The sequence below is a fragment of the Osmia lignaria genome, chromosome 7 (assembly GCF_051020975.1).
Source record: "Osmia lignaria lignaria isolate PbOS001 chromosome 7, iyOsmLign1, whole genome shotgun sequence".
NCBI lineage: Eukaryota > Metazoa > Arthropoda > Insecta > Hymenoptera > Megachilidae > Osmia > Osmia lignaria.
Window position 1 is genome coordinate 7,217,859 of NC_135038.1, and position 20,033 is coordinate 7,237,891.

The window sequence follows — 20,033 nt, forward strand, 5'->3', positions numbered from 1 at the left end:
TTTTCCACCAACTATTTTGTATCAGGAATATAAACAAAAACGTTATATAATCATTTTCAGGAAACTTTAAACTTTAAAGTGCCATTTCGCAACACTTTTATGTCATGAAATCATTTTAAACTTTTTACATTTCACAGTAGTACAACACTGTTCGTTGCAATCCACAACCACTCATCTTGTATTAAGAATATTAATAAAAAATGTATATAGCCATTTTCAGGAATGTTTAACCTTTAAATTGATATATTATAAGTGCCATTTTGCAATACTTTTACAATCTAATTTACAATTAGATTTAACAATCTAATATGTCAAACAAAATCTTGTTATTCCTCTCTCTAACGCCATTTTCCATTCTGATCACCAGGTTGTGTTAAGTAAATATCATTTAACTAATTAGTCAAATAATGGTCAAAATGGAGATTCGTACGATGAAAGAAAATCGCTACGTCATTGGATTGTGGTTTGGTTTGTTAAGGAACGGTAAACTTTGTGCCCCATTTATGAACATCACTGTACAAATAGAATCGATGACTATGCGACAGTTGGATGGCAACGAATAGTTCCGAGGCGTTGAAACACACGTGCAGGCGTTAATGACTCTTCCCTGCATCCGGTGCCGTTCTGCAAACACATTTGCACTATGATCGAGTCATGTTGGCTTCGAGGGTAAACATCGCCGAAACAGTTCATATGTACATGCGATTATTTTTGACCCGGATTCGAGAGTTACCTTAGGAAACAGAATTCCCTTTAGAAATCAGTGAAATGCATCTAACAAATTTTCTAAATAAAAAGAATTCATTTAATTTTTAAATATAAATTTCTATTTCTAAAATTAGTATACAAATTATTTGAAATGGAAAATTTTTCAAATAGAATTTTCACGCTAAATTATCAACCATCTAAATAATAAAAAGTAAGATAAAGTGAGGTATTCAAGGAATGAAAAATGTATGAAATCTAAAAGCCTGAAAAATCTAATGACAACCCCATCGTCGAGCCGCAATCACGTAGCTAAAAAAGCGCACTCAAACGTTTCAAAAGCTTCTTCCACACCTACACCATAACGATTCTCCGCTCCGAAAAAAAAGCCGGGCGACAAAAAGAAACAGAAAAAGCAAGAAATAAAAGAAAAAAAAAAAAAGGAGAGAGGAAAAGTTTCAACCTCCAGCTTGTAGAAAATGCATGGACCATTCCTCTTCTAAGAGGCTACGCCTGTAGAGCTGCAACACTCGGAACTACAAAGCCATCCTGGTCGCTTCTCTTGGTCGCCACGTCGCGAGATTCCATTTCGAGGAACTAATGGCTGACGTTGAAAGGGAAAAAGTGGGTACAGGGGACAAGGAGCAAGAGGGTGAGAGCCAGGGGAGAGAAGGTTGGAACGTGGACCACCCTCCTTGCAGTTTTATTACGGTCGCGGACCCACATTAACGCACACCCGGCTATCATTACGCGTTTCAGATCCTCCACGCCACGGCATTCGTTCTGCAACGAGTTTGCCGCACCAACGTAGAAAAGATACAATAAAGCTGACTGTTAAAGGAAGAGATAGTCTCATTGGTACGAAAGTCTTATTTCTTTTCACTCGTTTCCTTGTCGCTCTCGGTGATAATATGGACCTGACACGTGCTAGAAAATTGAAGATCTTCCTTTCGCGTTGGTCTTTATATAAATTACATTTGGAAAGAAATTATTTCTAATTTAATTAGACATCAGAATTCATTATTAGGTATTGTTTAATTCTTTGGATTCGGGTATATGTAATTTTAATAGGACTTGTCATTATTCTTAATTGAGTTAGGAAAATTATTGTTAAATTGATAAGATTAGAAATTTATTAGAATTTGTTTAAATTTGGTGGTGAGCAATTCTAATAAAAATGACTACAATTTTTAATTAAGTTAGAGAAATTATTTCTTGATTAGTAAGATTTGAAATTTATTATACTTTATACTTGAGTGTAATTACCGCGGTTCTAATATTTTTCTAACGAACAAAATTTCAAAAGAATTTCCTGTAAATGAAAAAAAGTTGATAAGTTTAAAGAGAAAAGAAATCAATCCAAAGTGGTCGTATACTGAAACTCGTCAGTTGCAATAGCAACGGGATGATTCGACCCTTGTCAAAGTTAATTCAAGAGTGGAGTTTTGGTGAAGTTTCGTCGAGCGAAATTAACGTGTCCCGACGTGGTATCATTTCGTGGCCCGTCCTGTGTAATTTCGTCGCTATGCTTTTACGTCTTTCGAATCCCGACGCCGTAAACATGACCGTCTAGAGAGCGGCAAGAGTTCTTTTACGATAGTCAGAATAATGACCGACACGGATTTCGCATCTTCACTATTTCCGACAGCAATTGCACCAACGTTCGATTTAAATTTGCTTCTTTGTAGCATCCCTCTCGTTAACCCTTTGCGGTGTAGTACTTCAATGTAGATCGTATAATTATGCTTTCTTCTAGAATTCGAATTTTTTGGTACTATTGGGATTTTAGATAGCAATTTATAGTTTTATAAATTAATATCACTGCAATATATTCACTAATAAAATATTTCACTGGGGATTATATAATTGCATATTTCTTTTTATAATTATTTAGTGTTTGTACGACTTCAGTTAGCAATTTATAGTATCACAAATTAACTTTTTTAATAAAATTTTAATTTATTATTTTGTTTTCTATTTAAATCCTTTAATTAAATTTTTTTCAATATAGATTAAACATTTTCTTATATGAAATTAGAATCATTTAAATCTTATGGAATTTTGAATATTAAATTTTAATAAAATTTTAATGAATTTTGAAATTCATTTCTGTACATTGTTGTACCTATAATACATATTTGTAGAATAGTTTTTTTTTGTGCAAAATCTCAGTTGATAATTTATAATTATCAGAGAGTATCGTTTCATAATATCCGTTAAACATTAATGGTATTATTGGAGAACTGTGAAAGGATATTACACACGTAGAAAGGGAAACATCGTATGCGGGAGTACACATAATCATAAGCATAGTAATCATGAGTAGGCATTAGAGTCGACTGGTATGATAGGCTTTCAAGATTAATACAATGCGCCTAGGTGGGTACTGGGTATGATCTTCAAATTGAATCGGAATATCTCAACCTATCCGTTCGAGATCATGGTTATTGGAACACCATAACCACCTGGTTAACTTGCAAACAACCTGTGGATAAATTTCCTTTCTCGTCAAAGCGAATCTGCATATTATCATTCTATATTTAATTAAAATTGATGATATTATTAATACCCAAAGCATTTTTATAATAATTCAAGAATATTTTGATATAATTATTTATAATAATAGTCCTGTAACAATATTTGATAGCTGAATAAATATAAATAATATTTGTAATTATAATTAATGTATTACTGAAACTAAATAATTTGTATATAATTTGTACCAAATGAATATTAAAATACCAATAGAGATGTTAACAAATCAAATTACATAATTAATATTATTGCAATGAAAATATTTGTTTAATTAATTGAATAACAATTTCATATTTAATATCGTTTCTTGTTTCTCTTCTGTTACAGGTAGGTCGGATGACTCGTTCAACAAACTAATGAATTCTGATTGCGATTGGAGGAAGTTTTACGAAAGTAAGTGGTATGAAAACAGAAATACGGAGTTCTTTCAACGCTTGTCGAACAAATGGTGTCACGAGCATTACATTTCACCCTGCAAGTTTGAGGCGAAAAGTTTTCCAAGAAGTAATTGATCGGAGAACAGACGAACAAAGAAACTGCTGTGCACTTTCCCGATAGTATTTAAACTTTCTGACCCCTTTGTATTCTTACATTCGATTCCGCATCTTTGCGAGTTACACTTATGTTATAATAAAAATTATACTTTCACTTCGATGAGATTGTAAAAGACTTTTACCAAAATTTGGAATATTAATAAATCGAAATTTTCATAAATAGAGAACTGTGTTACTATTGAAAATATTCTTTTAATTAATATATTTTTACATCAGAAGCATAGAAGTTGAAATTTTCAAATGGAAATGATTATGTTTGTAATAATAATGAATGTATTAAAAATCGAAGTTAATGAGTTCATTGAGTCGTATAAAAATGAGAATAGATCCCTTAAATTTTAGTTTAATGTAGAAGACATTTAAAGTACTCTAAAATAATGAGATACAAAAAAAGAATGAAATGTGCTGATAGAAAGATGTTTAATAAAGGTAAGGTAATAGACTGTTTCATTTAATTATGCCTTCCATTAAAAGCGCATTTTCTGAGTTTATAAAAGTGCTACCTAAGCTGGATAAAGAGAAACAATGGCAAGCAATTATACAGGCAAACGTTTAAGTATATGGATATAAAAACAGTCTCTATTCTTTAAATTTATTCCAATGAACAAAGAAATAATAATTTGTTTATTAACTCTTTAATATTTTAAGCTCTTAATATAAAAATATTTGATAATTTAGATCACAAAATGAAAGTATGAACTAATTGTAAATTCAAGAACTATTTCAACAGAAATTTATAGATATTTTTTTAGAAATTAATTCTGAAAAATATTGAAGATCAAAACTGAACAATTGTAACAAAACAAACTATTCTTCACGTCAAAATTTCAATTTGGAACAATCACATTCATTGTGCTTATGAATCTGTCGTTGCCACAGAAACGACCACGAATTCCGGATACAATTTCGAGCAAAGGACTCTGACCGCCCTTTGTACATCCCCACGAAGCATTGTCAGTGACAAAAAACAGCTGAGGTGAACTGTCGTTGACAAGGATATATTCGTATTATTGTTCGACAGCCAACGGCTATTCCTAAAGGAAAACTCTGTCTCAGCTTGGACGAGTTCCCGATGTGCCCTGTTTCATGGTACAAAGAGACTTCCGGTGATTGATGGCTGAAGGGTGTTTGCGCGAACGTGGCAAAGAATTGGGAATCGTGAATTTTTCCCGAAATTGTGAAAATGGAACCATGTATTTATAGATAAAATACCTGTATAAGAGAACAATACTGGACTACATTTTGGAATTCATTTTATGAATTTAATTAACATCCTTGTTGTTTCATTTCGACAAAAAACCGGTCGAGTAAAATAATGGAAAAGGAATTGTTAAATTTTGTGTATGAAAAGCTGAAAATAATACATATGGTGCTGGCTGGTGATTCTACAAGTAGTACAAGTCACTCATTAGGCAGAAACATTTCAATGTTTGCTTGATGAATTGAAGAAGAAAGTATTTTTATATTAGAAAATAAATTTTTATATCAATAATCTCTTTGCACTGTGAAATTTAACTTCAGCCTAAAAATTCTTCTCCTAAAATTACCACTTTTTTAGATTAATGAAAGGAATTAATTACTAGGCATAAAAGTTAAGTTTGCATCTGAAGATGATGAGACAATTGAATAAAAATTCCTTTGTATTTTCGAATCTAAAAGAATCGATAACCCGGTGTCGTTCGTTAACAAAGTACAGTGACGCGGTTGGTTTTGTCGTGGAACAATAAAGCCTGTGTTTCGCGGGACGATTCAAAGGAGAAAGGAAAAAAGAGTGGCGTTTAGACGGGTAGTTTGCATTGCACATGGTGAAAAACAGCCTCTGCGAGCCTTGTCGATTCTGTCCGCATCAGGCTCGGTCGTTGGACTTTTCCTCTCTTATTTGACTCCGCGCGCTTGTTAACCCCTTTACAAGCGACTGATGTTTCGCGTTGATCGTTGCCGGAAACCAGGCTGACTAGTGTCGGGAAATGGAAGCGGAGAAATTGAAGGAAGTCGCTTCGAAACTGATGGAATTCGTTTTACGGTTTTCTGAATTGTTCGGCTTGGGAGATTGCCCCTTTGATCTAACCTTTGACGAATTAAAGAAGACAAACCCAGGGGCGATCTACTCGAGAGAAGAATTAACAAAATCCGGGACGAAATTGCTATTGATACCCTGTTTTAAAAAAAGGGTTAGAAGTTTTAGATTTTCAACTTCTGAATAACTAAAATTTCCTATTTTTGAAGAAACAATAATACAATGAATTTCGATATTTTTGAAATTTCATTTGCAAAATATATTTCAGCTTAGAATAATAAATTTAGAAAATCTAAATTCAAAATGAAAATATAATAAATTTCGACAGCTTAGAAATTTAATTTGCAAAATGTATTTCATTTGCTATGCTATGCAAGTAGCGGTTAGAATAATAAAATTAAACAAATTAAAATGTAGAATGTAAATATAATAAATTTCGACACCTTGGAAATTTAATCTGCAAAATGTATTCCATTTGCTATGCTATGGAAGAGCTTAGAATAATACGATTATACGAATTAAAATGCAAATATTGAAGACTCCTATAAGAACCTCATCAATTTGAGGTATACAAGGTACAGGCAAATAGTGACGAGACTTACGTAAAGTCCAGAACCGCAATACGGACTCATCGAGCGTATCCCTTTATCCAGATAATCCCTCTCGCAGCATCTGCACCGCACCGCATTAACGGGTGTCCCATAAATTGCAACACTCTTACGCGCCGGTTCATTCGTTTAACCCTTTCGTTTCGAAAAGCCATTATAATGATTGCGAAACTTATCAACAAAAGGGTATCAACACTATAATGTACTGTACACAAACCACAACCTACTATTACCCTGTTATCCAATGGAAACGCTATTTCATTTCTAACTGAATATCATCAGATTTTCAATTTTAATATTCTTTATAAATGTTGAAAATTTTCAATTTCACTTGAAATAATTTTCTAAGATAGAAAAATATCTCTTATATATTTGAATGGTGCAACGAAGAAGGGTCAAGGAGATAAATTTGTAATCGTGCAATTGGAACAGCTGGAATGCTTGATGAAAACGAAACAACAAGCCGATCAAGAGAGGAATTGCGATCGAGATTCGGGGATTGCGGAAGGGAAATCGAGTTCGGTGTGTGCGAAGTAAGCGCTTTAGGAAGTGGCCGTCGTTGTACCGCGCTGGACCGGACATGCACTCGATGTCGGTGCATCTATTGCAGCCCTGTTCGAGCACGACGAACGTGCGAACATTCGTGTCAAAACGACACCCAACCCGCCCCCACCATGTGCCCCCTGAGAACGGTCGAGTACGTGCTTACAACGGGTCACCGGGAAATTATCGATAATTACTGGTAATCGAAGTGATGAAACGTCCATCGCAGATGGTATCGGTATCGTCGATCACACCGGAATAGCCTTATCTGTTTTTAATCATTCTGACGGCCGTTGAATGAACATTGGACTTTCAACACGCTATTTAACGTGTACCATTTTACTCTTTCGTGCTTGATTATACTTTTTCAGTAGATGAATATACAGATTGTGATAAAAATGATTGAACCATTCTGCAATTTAATATATTGAGTGCTTTGATTTATAAATAAATTACCTTCAAATTGGGACGCTTATTTTTTACTTTATAAAAGAAACAGATCTTATAAGTAGGTACGTGTTGAAATTCACAATGTTCTTTTCAATAAAAATCATCAGTTTTATTTGAAAATTAAATTTCAAATCTAGTTCTCGCAGAGCACTTTCGACGCGATTCTTAATTCATGCTGTTAACGAACAATATAGCTAATTCCCTGCTGCACTCTTTTCTCCATCTTCAATAACTTGTACAAACTTCTGGTCGGAAACAGAATCAAGCGGAATCCTCGTTCGCTGACGCAGACTGAGTTCATTAGGAATTTAAACCGGCTTCCCTCTGGTTGTGCCGAAAATTAGCCCGTTTCCTTCAACTTAAAACTGCTGCCCCGTGAAAGTCCTCGAGACGAAGCTAATCGGATTTGCCGTGCCGTTTCGAACGGTCCACGCAGCCTCGCAATATTTCATCGATTTATCGGAAAGCTTTCAACCACTCGACGACAATTAGAGAAATTCAAAGAGGCTGTTTCTTTTGCGTGAAATCAGATCGATCGGCGGTGCGATGAGATTACAATCCTTTCGCCCGTAGATCCTCGTGACGAGCGCGAAACGTTCCCCGATGGAATAAACGTTTGAAGGGTGGTTTAACTCGTTTCACCCGGTAACATCGTCTCGGAATCGCGTGAACGTTATTGGCGCCATAATCGAGTTCGAATCGACGCCGGGATGGATCTTGAACGCGATCCATTTACATAATTCCTCGCTAGAGATTTTTCAACGTTTACCGCGTCAATTGGATACAGTTGAATGTCTATAATTCCGAATGAATTCGAGAGAATCTGATTTCCTTTTGATTTCTATTGGAAATTGACATCAAGTATTAGTGTTGCTAAAGTTATTTCTAATTTTTATTTCATAACATAGAAATAATGCAAAATAGCATTAAATAACTACTTTCCTTGAAAAATAATATATTCATTCTATTTCCATGATTTTCCATCAAATTTTGTTTTAGAAGATTTTACAACTCAATTTAGAAATGTAGAAAGTGATTTCTAATTCTGATTTTATAATATAAAAATAATGCAAAATAACATTAAATAACTTTCCTAGAAAAATAATATATTCATTTTATTCTCATGATTTTCCATAAAATTTTGTTTTAGTGAATTTAAAAAATTAAAAATAAAGTATTAATGATTATATTATTTGTCGGATGAACGATTATTTTGTTTTGAAAGTTTCGATCGTGAAAGGAGTTTCGTGTCAACCTCCGGTATTTTCGATCGCTTTTTTCACCGACAACGATCCCCGTCTTTCGCGTCTTTGTATGCAAGTTATATCGGAACATTCCGGAAGTTGGTCTGAACATGGACGCGGACAGGTTCCGGATATGTCTTCTTGCACTTTTTCCCCGAAACCAGCCTTTGATTGTCGGATCTTCTTGGCCGAATTTATCATACCGTGATCCTGCAAACGCTCTGGAGCTTTACCAGAGCATCCTTTCCTTCAGCATATTTCAAGAGAAATAAGAAAGATTTCCCTCGACATGCTGAGAAACTTTTCACTGGCAGAGTATGTAGTTTGAAAATTTTTCAGAAATTTTATAAATATTGTAAAATTTAATAAGCTTATTTTGAGTAAATAAATAATGAAGTGATATTTTATCTAATTAGTAGAATCTAATATCTGTAGCTTCTTTAAAAATTGTTTGAAGAATTTTCAAACACATGAGCCCTCAAGAGCATGCAAAGATTTCCGAAATTCTTCCTTTGATTCGTTGCAGAATAAAGGAAAATCGTGAGGAATTTAATTGAAATTCTCGAGAAGCAAAAAGCAATGTAATAAATATTCGAGAAGTAAAATCATGTGCTATCTGGCACAATTCCATACCACGCGAATAAATTACAGAGAAAAAAGCAATACTGTGGATTACACACTTTATTAATGAACCACCTAATGTCTACGTGTGCACGAAACTACTAAATCAAAATCTGTGTTGTTTAATTTACAACTAACATACTTACACAAAACTATCATAAATCTAAGATCGTTATTATTACATAAATATCGAGTTTCTTCTATGCTCTGATCATCAATGGAACCTCAGTCATCATTAATATTGATGCTGAAATTTTATTGGAAGAATCATTGTATGATACCAAATTATCAATGTTGTTGATAAAAGAAAGGAAAAGAAAAAAGAAATTAATATTTGTAAAATGATCAAGAATTATAAATTATTTTATGCAGATTTTTCATCTTTGTACTTTTAAGATTTAAAAAATTTTTTTTTATTACTACCCTGTATAAATCTAGGATTATTAATTCTACATGAATATCAATTCTTTACGTTTAGGTTTAGATATTGGATCATGAAGTTTCAATTCTCATCGAGATTACTACTGAAACTCTACTAGAACTCTGCCAATTACTATTGAAATACCACCAAATTAATTGCACAATGTTAATATGAATCCGAGGTCGTCGATTCTGTTCGTCGTTCTAGTATTAATCATAAAGTTTCAACTATCATTGAGATTACTACTGAAATTCTACCAGAAAAAAGTGCCTAAGAATCACACAAAACTATTAAAGCTATGCAAAAAGTTTCCATTATTTCTGTCATATTTAAAGAATAATTTAAAATAAAATAAGTATTTTACTCTTAAAGCAAATAATCATAATTAATTACCATAATAGTTAAATGAATGATCTTACCTTTTTTCCATACCTCTTCAGGTACCAAAGCAGCAGAAAATCTTCAAGATATTGTTGCTCTACTATCACTCGATATGCCCCTGATATTCCGAAATTCGTGGATAAACTCTGGTTTGAGCAAGTTTTGCCTGCTCCAAATGAGCTTTGCCAACTGATTTTTCTTCACTGATACTTGGAAGAGGGATACCAAGGATCGAGGAGAACTCTCCGACGATGTCCTTAGCTTTACGAGCACTGCAAGGATCCGGGGGAACAGTTTTCTTTCCTTTTTCTTCTTCGTCATCTTCTTCCGTTATACTCGTCTCTTCCGACCATGTGTCCAGTTTCTCTCCTACGTCCTGTTTTGAACCGCGCTTCTGCTCTTGTTCCTTCCTTGCCTCCTTTGCCCTATTTTCCGAAATTGAACCTCCAGGTCAATGGACATATCGATCTCATGTTTGTTAATGAACGTTGCTTGTGGTTCAATTAACGAGGATCGAATTTTGTTAAAACAATAGAGGGTCGGTGTAGAATTTCATGTTGAATTTACAGTTGAATAAATTTTTATATATCTGACAAATTAAATGAGAGGCCCTTTTAATGTTTTGAAATAAAATGAGACAATCTTTGCAATAGTTATTGAAATATTTATAAATTTTCTTTGGGAGTTAATATGAAAATCGTCTAATGAGAATCACCCCTGTTAGGAATTTAATTTACTCAAATGATGAAGAATTCAGAATACTGCTAAAATTATACCAGGATTTATAGATAAATAAAAATTAGAAAATATGTTGCTGGAGTCACAAATATTTCTGGCACTGGAAACTTGTAAATGACACAGATGCTAGGATAGATTCTGATAAATATAATCAAGATTGGAATAAAAATTTGTTAATACGTGATAAAAAATGTGCCTTAAAGAATATACCAAAAAAAGAAAAGGATCCTACAACATTTTTACCTAAGAAGCTAATTTTCACCCTATATACGAAGACTATGTATTTGGCTCACCTGATTTCCGCAGCTTCTCGAAGAATGCGAGTTTTCGGCACCCTTGCTCTCAGAATCGCCTCTCTGATCTCTTCTCTGGCTCTCTGAACCTCCAGAGTTAAATCCGACGGTGGTTCCATCATTTCCTGAAGAATGCGAGCTTGCTTGCCGCGACGCTTCGTGGGTTTCGACGCCGCCCATTGTACCGAATCTATACTCGATTTCCTCTCCTCGATCTTCGGTTTCTCTGATCTCTTCTCTTTTACACCTTCCCTCCAGCAACAGACCCTCGGCTTGCAAACTTCACCTTTGCACGGTATCGGCAGGGAGAACGAGATCTTCGTCTTCGGTCCTCTTCTTCTTCTCCTCTTGGACGCGTCCAGGACCAGTTTACTCGTGGATTGCGTGGGAATCTTTTCCGTGATCGATCCTTCGGATACTCGGGCCGCTACCTTCAACGGTGGTCTCTTTTTCACTTGAATTCGTCTGGTTTTCCTTCGTTCCCTCATCTCTTCTTTCATCTTGCTCTCCATCTCTTTCGTCTGCTGTTCGTTCATCAACTGGACATCGTCCTCTTCGGACACTGCTTCCGACGCTCTTCGGATTCTTCGCTCCTGTTTCCTCGTTTGTACCTGCTGAGCCACTGGACGGAGGTTTGGATCGCTTTCCGTAGAGTATTCATCTATTCCCTGATGATTAATTGTTATTTTGTACTGCTTGTTCAATGGTATCGATGATACACTGGATAGACGATTTTTTGAAATATCGTCATTTTAATAGAGATACTTCTGCTACACTATTTGTAATTGTTACAGGTAATTAGGAAGTGAGAAATGTAATTTGTCAAATCGAAAAGAAAATGTTAAAATATGAAAAATTAAACATCAATCAAATTTGAAGGTAAAATTTTTAAAAATTCTAGAAATTGAGTTTAAACACTTTAGCCTGTGAACGGTTCAATTAAAAATAATGAAAAAATTTTTAGAAATCTGATTTACCTTCTGGACCATCTCCAAATATTTTTGCTCAGCCTCCATCAGTGTAGGAGATTCATCTCTTTTCTTTCTTTCTTTAGACGCGCTCTTCCTTTTGCTGCCCCTTGATTCGCGGCTAAGTTTCGCCTTATCTTTCTCTTTCTCCTTCTCCCGGCCTTTGTCTTTCTTATGTGCTGTAGGTTTCCTAGCCGGCTTGCCTTTTTCCTTAATTTTCGTTGCTTCCATTTGCGCCTCCATGATCTTTTGAGTCAATTTGATCTCCCTTAAACGCACGTCCATCGCTTTCGTGACTTTCGAACGTCTTTCGAGGTACTGGATGGAAATAATTACGATTATCAGTAGTTGTATTAAAGTATCAAAGAAAAAGATTATGAACGTTGAATATAAATATTTAGGAACAAATTTCAAATCAAATTATCAGTTCGTTAAAATTGTGAAAGTTTTCTTAAATTTGATCGAAAAATAAAAAGGACAGTTAACCCTTTCGTTAGAAATAAAATATTTGAAAAATATATATAAAACGTGAAAAGTATACAAAATAAATGGATACATTCTTGAAGAATAATTATTTTATAAATATACACCTTCCTCAATGTAGCGATAACTTACAGGACAAGAATGAACACGAGTAGATAATGTGCGAAAGTAACGAAAAGGGTGTTCGTTTTGTGCTTACTCACCTCTGAAAGAGCTATTCTATCCTTTTTGTCGAACGACTGAAGGAATTCCGTCGATTCAACGAGAAATACGGTTCCAACCATGTTTCCGACAGCTATAAGGGTTCCCTCGTCATAGGGTGCTAAGGAAGTAAGACTTTCTTTGCATAGCTGTAATGCAACAACGGGTTGCTCGAGACCCTGAAGAAGATCCCAAGCCGTCAAGCGTCCGGTCGCAGTCATCACGTAAAAAGCAGAACATCTTGCTTTGTTCCAGCAACCGCCTGTTGGAGTCTTTATAAATTGCCTGATAATAAAAAATATCAAAGATACACTAAAAAAATGAAATGAATATTTATAAAATTCTGTAGTTGCAAGTAATCGAAATGGTCTGACAAAGGAACTCTTTCAAAATGAAATACTTATATGTTTTGTTTTTATTTCCAAGGTAAGGCAGATATGGAAATAGGGGAAAGATGGAAAATTAATAGACCATTAGCAAAGATATTGGGCAGGAAATAATTGAAACATATAAAATACATCTAAAATAACATGGATAAGATTTAATTTAGAAATGATTTACAAATATTAATCCCCAGACGGCGGACCATGGAGAGAGCTCCTTCCTCTAAAAATTATTCTTTCAATATATGAAATTCTTTCGTTTAAAAATTATACATTTAACTTTAGTTTAATATCCTTCTATATATTTTGTAATTTTAGGTCTCGATTGACCCAGATTCCGCTGTTCAAGGGTTAAAATATAATATAATAAAAAAGCTAACTCACGGAGTAGCAACCAGACACCCTTCCCTGGTATCCTCAGCCCAAACACGAGCAGTCCAATCTCCAACAGTCAAAAACACGGCCGGATTAAAAACATTCCGATCGACCGACCTCACTGGTCCATAATGAGCTTTCAATTTGATCGCTAATTTTTCCGCGGTCGTTTTCATCTTCCTAGAGCCGGTGACGATAATACCATTATCCATGCCGAACATAAATTTCGCGCCTATCATTGGACCGTAATTTAAACAGGAAACTCCGATCGCTCTGTCGATGTTCGGCTCGTTTGGATTCTGGAAATCGAACATCAATGTTTCGGTCGGCCCTCGTAGTTGTCGCGTGTCCCACCACATCGCGTAACCATCCGATGACGCGGAAAAAAATTCAGTGTTGCTCTTTGACGTTAACCATCTTACTGCATTCGTGTAATCCCTGAAAAAAAATCATTTTTTTTAATTAATTTAACACGTCGATTAGCATGATGAGCAATGTCTCAAATTTTGTGAAATTAAAAAGAAAAGAAAATGCAAATTAGCAAATTAAAATCAGGGCCGACCCTGGGCCAAAGCAGACTAGGCGGCCGCCTAGGGCCCCCATAAGACGATTTTGTCTTTTGATGTAAATGTAAATCTAAATTAATTATACAAGCTTTAATGTTAATTTTCTAAATTTTATTTAAGGTACTTCTTTTTATGTCATATATGTGAAAGGGCCCTTTTTCGGAGCTCCCCTCGGACCCCTAAAATCTCAGGGACGGCCCTGATTAAAATGTTAAATTTGAAAATTAATCAAGTAGACTACACACGATTCATTCTAAATATCATTTGGAACGTGCTGCAAATGGAAGCACGTTTTCATATTTATTTGCGTAGGATTAATTAGTCATCAGAATGAAGATAATAGCCAGCTCTAATTAGCATTCATCATCAGCAGAATTTCATTGTTGAAAAACGAGTGAGTTGATGGATTAGGCAAACGATCGATGGTAGAAAGGAAAGCCTGAGCTTAGCAGACAAAGCCTGAGGAACGAGCGAGTGAACACGTTTCGGCCCCGCTTACCTGTGACTGGCTAGCAGATGAGAGGTCTGAACGGGTTTGTTGCCGGTCCTGAGATCCCAGTTACAAACCTGGCCCGACATAAGACCGCTGGCAAGGACGGAAGGATCTCGAGGATTAAATTCGCAAACCACGCACGGGCTAAAAGGCTCCAGTGCCATGTAAGGCTCGTTCGGATTGTCTGCTCGTAAAATGACGAAGGCGTTTCATAATCCGGATTAAATGGACGGGGGAGGAAAAAGAAAAAAAAAAATGAAAGGGGACCTCTCGTATCGCGGAGATTTTCATCGAATCTTTTTTATTCAATCGTGAATCTTTGCATTTGAAATCCCGTGCTATTATAGCTTTTCAACGAGCTGGATTAAACGCACGTGCCTTGTCACGAGATAAAAGTAACCTTTAAGTGGATCTTTATTCAGATTACAAGTTGTTATTGATGCTATTCTGTGGGGATTATTTTGGTTTCAAAAGGGTTTCGATTAGATAGCCAAAAGTCACACAAGTTAATTTCTGAAATAAAAAGATCTGGTTTGATATGAAAATCTAATTGTATCTTGATTCTTGATGATTAACAAATTTCAATAAATAATTTTAAAAAAAGAATATATTAAATTGCTAATTAATTATCATTATATCAACTTGCAATTATTGCACCTGTAATTTGCATCTTATTAAAAATTATTTAAATGCAGTTCTACGAGATTCTATTTAAGTTCAATTAAAAGGGTATTACGTGTCCAAAATCGAGACAAGAAATTCATGTATGCCTCAAAATAAAGTATACCATCCCTTTCCATCGTGAAGAACTATGCAAAGGGATGCAAACACGCCGACGGTGTTGCTAACGCGATGAAAATGAGGCCGAGAGCTAAGTGTTCATCTTTTCTTTTACCTACCAACCTGCCAGATGTACACCTTGTTACTATAATCTTGCTGCCTGCCGTACTGCAGGAAACAATAAGAAACCACGATTCTGCTGCCAGAATCTGGCGACCAAGATATGTCGGTCACCGGTCTTTTCGAAGTTTCTGGATCCGCATATACATTCACGGTTCTAAACATCAGAACATGAAAAGTTAAGTTAAATTAAATGCAGTTTAAGGTGCATTCCGCTACCTGAGACCAACAGGTTGCACCAATTGTGTTGGTGTCATATCGTCGAAGTAGTGTTGGTAAATGTTTACCGCGCCATTCTGGAGGATACTGTGCTCCATCATCTGCAACAGAGAAAATTGTATTAATTCAAGATTCATTAGGAAATATAATTATTAAACGTGAAGCTTAATAAAAATTAAATAAGTTTTCAAAAATATTTTAGTTCAATGATTTAATATTTAATTATTGCTAATAATGCGACAATAATTCTAAATTTTTATTTTACTGTTATTGTATATTTATTTCTAATTAGAAGTTGCAAACGAGTGTCGAACCCAAATGAAATTTTTAATGTTACGTCTGTGTAGGCGTTTAGTGGAGGGGGAGAAGGTTTCGTCTCCCCGGACGCCTTTGGTTCGGGCCGGGGACCGCTAGGTGGCGGCGAGATGAGAGTGTTCTCGCTAGCGGTCGCTCGGCATGCAGTTTGAAAATGTAGGAGTTCCGAATTGCGGTATGATAGGTGTCTGGGGCAGGGATCGTCTGTTGTCAGCCCCACTGACGAGTCTGACAGACGATCCCAAGACGAAACGTCCCTTTTTCTCCCTTCTCCTATATCTGATGGTTCGAATAATTTCAAATGACCTTAGATGTCGATCTAACGAGATAACATACTTTCTGGCTGTCAATTTTTCTACCCATCTCCATTTTTCCAACTAAAAATAGATTGGAAAGTTCGGTAAACTGTCAGGTTGCAGATATACGTCTTCGAAGTCAGAAAGTCCAAGTGTCTGTGCTCTCAACTATCGAGGCTCAAGCTCAATCGATCAACCGGGGGTAACTTACCTCGAACAACTTACGTAATTTCGGTGCCCAGTTGTCGTCCTTTTCGACTCTCCTTCGAAACCTGCTGGTAGTTTCCTCGTCCCTGGGATTGATCTCCTTCGGCCAACCACCCTCGAAATGAAACATTCCACTGTTTTTCGTCGTCTTGCCAAGGGTTTGCAACTAGAATTTACAAGTAGCAACACCGTCAGGATTCTACGAAAAATCCAACAAGACTTGCGAAAGCTTTCCAGCCGAATCACGCGAATAATTTATGGTGCTACCGTTTAAAGGAGTTCGCCCTATAAACGATTGCGATTTCCTGGAAGAGGTCGGTTTTCATGTTCGGATGAATATTCTATGATCGTCGTATTGTAATTGTTAATTGAGTTAATTATCTACTACACATTTGTGTGATGGATTAATTAATATGCATGATACGAGATAATAATTGACACATGTTGTATGCAATGATTATGTGTAGCTTGATAGGAAACCTCGATGATGTCCATTATTGATTTTTATTTGTTGCCATTTGATTTATTACCATTGTATTATTTTAACACTGAAACGAAGAAATCCTTCAAAATGATGGATTTGAAATTATAGAAATTATTAGCATGAAATACTAATATTTAAAAAAAAAATTTTATTTGTAGTGTTAAGTGCAAACCAGAAATTTGGTATTTTATCTGAAAATTAAATACGAGAGCATAAAGTTTACATGTTATTATTTCACGAGGAAAAGAAATCCTGTATCGAACTGGAAACAAAGGGAGGCTTTTCGCGTATGATGTCGATTCGCCATCAAGTGTAAATGCAAATGCAGTGAATGCATAGAGGCAACCTTACCTCGTGCAGTCCAAGCTGCTTCGAGTATTGCGATCCGACGTGGCAATGAGACCTTAAGATGTAATCGTTCATATCGACTAGATTCGGAAAGATTTCCACGTCCATTGTTGGACCAATTAAGTCAAACATGCATTGTTTGCCAAAATCGGCGCGTGTTTTTACGTACACCTTCTGGATCTCCATTGTGATTCTCTAATCACGCCTAAGAAACAAAAAAAAAAAATAGAGTATGTTAGAAATACTCTGATCGTTATTTTTACTTTGGTTATTAAATAACGATTCATTATCTTATTATATCATATTTTATACTATTTACTCCTATTTTTATTATTATAATTAATGAAATGTTGAGTATTAATGAGATAATTAATTTTTTGGTTGATAGAACACAGATGCATGAAGAATTTCCAAATGGAGAATGCAAAAGGGTGCATAATGCATTATGCATAAAAGTGCATAATGCATGTTGCACAAATTATCATCGAAAAAAGAATAAATCTACATCCATCACAAGTATATTTAACCAAAAATAATTTATTCGCCTAACCTTGATTAAAAAATCCTTCGACAATCAATCGTTAAACGTATATCCTCGAAATTTCAGGATCAAGGATCCTCGGTGTTTTCAGCTCCGAGGAAGTTTATCAAAAGACTGACAGAGGGTACTGAAAAATTCATGAACCCACGATTGGTGAATGAAATTGCCAGCCAAAAAGATATTTGCGTTGTTTCAATAAAAATACGAAAGAATTCGTGAGAAGAAGGATCTTATCTCTGACGTTCGTCCTTTTCCCGAGGTGGAGGATCGTACGCGCGTGTGAATCGAGCATAAATCAAACATAGCTACGTTTGGGCTCTCGATCGAACTTATCTATCGAAAATCAAACGTGGCTGTCTTTGACTTTGACCAGCTTCAAGCTAACCCACGAAGATTTCTTGTGGACCCTCGAGTCGATTGCTCGAACGTCGATATTTCAATAGCTCGGAGGTGAAACACGCTCGGGATTCATTGGTGAAACTTCATTGTGAAAAGGAACGTCGAGCGGTTTTCCCGTTGGTGAACCGATGATCGAAACCGAAGTTCGTTTCAGGGTATTCGTTACAAATCACTCGTTCCTTTTAATGGCTCTCGCGTTAATTAACACTTTGATGGATGACAGTTGTGACTTTAATACCACGATCATTCTTTATTCGATTTGTCAAAATGTCTATAAAGCTTTTCTTTTTTCGTTTTGAAAAACCCGAAAAAATTTTGAAAATGTTTTTTGTTTTTAAAAGATGATTATATCTATTTGTCAAGAAGCTGTTTATTGGAAATTATTCTGGAAGTAATAATTGAACATTCAATCACTGACTACATTAATGATTATTTAATTAAGCAGTATTATATTATATCGAATAAACATTCAACGAGATTCTTCTTTGTTCTCGGCTTTGCATTCTAGAGTAGCTAATTAATTCGTGTCAAAGTTTTAAAAGCACTTTCTACTACTGTAAATGGCTGCCTTTTAATTGGAGCTTTTTCCATTATTATTGATTAACTGATCCGTTAAATGGATGGAGAAAAAACTTTCTTAATGCAAACGTAGAATTCATATATCTTCATTAATTATACAGAGAAGACATATGAAATTGATGAATTTACTATTTTTACTTCAAAATATATCTTACGTTTATAAAATAATTTGTTTAATAATATTTGATCTGTTAATAGGAATCTAAAACTCCGTGTAGTTTCTGTGTACTAAAACAGTTCAAATATCCTAACTTATCTTTGATGTTTGTTTGTTAATAATTTATCTCCTGAAGCGTTGAAAGTTGAAATCGCGGTACTCAGCAATCCTGTAAACCTGACCCGATCGACGGGAAAATGGAAGAAAAACGACTGACAGAAGATTGCAATCAAGGCTTCTCAATTCTTTTCTAATGCCTGGTTCATCAAGAACCGCTGATGCAATCATTCTGCCTTAACGAATCGATCGTTTCGCATTATTGAGCTTCGTTGCTTGCGCGTACAGTACTTGCATTCGCGTCACGCTTCGAATGGGAAAATACTTTCCTTTATAACTTGATACCTGGAAAATTTGTAACAGAGAATGGTGAAGGTTTCGCTATAACAACATCGTGCCATTTGATAATAGAATAGTTTGATAAATTTTAAAACGTGAATTGTTTTAATAAATTCTTCTCTTGAAAGTAATAAACATCTTTTTTAAAACTGCATTAAAATTTTTCTTTTAAAAAAAAAAAATAAAAATTTCATCTTTTAAAAAGAGCTCTGATAATTGTAGAAGAGATTGTTTGAAAAATTGATAAAAATTTCGAGGACCACAATTCTAGAAATATCATTTTTATAGGTTGACCGACTGTTACTATGCTATAAATCATAACACTGGTCAATTCGCGTAACAATCCTCCACAGTTTCGGGTTTATTTTTGCCAATATTGCGAGAATTGCTGGGTTTCAGCGTCGAGAGAGGCAGAGCAGTACAAAAGGCTGCCAGTAATTGCCTTCGACCGAAAATCGAGAAACTGACGTTACATACATGTTTAATTTGTTGCAATATACACGGGATGATTTGCAAAACCACGTTTACAGTTGATTGTTTTAATACAAACATCACATAGCTGAAAATACAAAAAGGTAGAGATCTAAAAATCTGCTGTACGATTCTATTTATC

At 35.2% G+C, this 20,033-nt stretch overlaps 2 protein-coding genes across 8 annotated transcripts in view; one reads left to right on the forward strand and one right to left on the reverse strand.

Moving 5' to 3' along the window:
- The window catches only part of LOC117604530 (furin-like protease 1), a 169,347-nt gene that overhangs the window by 98,818 nt on the left and 50,496 nt on the right, over positions 1-20,033 (forward strand). For 3 of the 7 annotated variants that reach the window (XM_076689274.1, XM_034324699.2, XM_034324700.2), the window contains one exon: positions 3,568-3,633. The exons of the other annotated variants lie outside the window; for them this stretch is intronic. The gene's annotated coding sequence lies outside the window, so the exon portion shown is untranslated. The remainder of the gene's footprint in view (positions 1-3,567; positions 3,634-20,033) is intronic. 7 annotated transcript variants of the gene reach the window in all.
- LOC143305221 (dynein intermediate chain 3, ciliary-like) lies at positions 9,340-18,037 on the reverse strand. The gene is made up of 12 exons (XM_034324705.2): positions 17,899-18,037; positions 17,352-17,553; positions 16,521-16,682; positions 15,699-15,799; positions 15,479-15,636; positions 14,586-14,763; positions 13,530-13,958; positions 12,765-13,047; positions 12,088-12,396; positions 11,111-11,778; positions 10,118-10,504; positions 9,340-9,524 (listed from the first exon to the last, which is right to left on the reverse strand). The coding sequence occupies exons 2-11, from the start codon at positions 17,532-17,534 to the stop codon at positions 10,183-10,185; spliced, it is 2,793 nt and encodes a 930-aa protein (XP_034180596.2). The 5' UTR covers positions 17,535-17,553; positions 17,899-18,037; the 3' UTR covers positions 9,340-9,524; positions 10,118-10,182.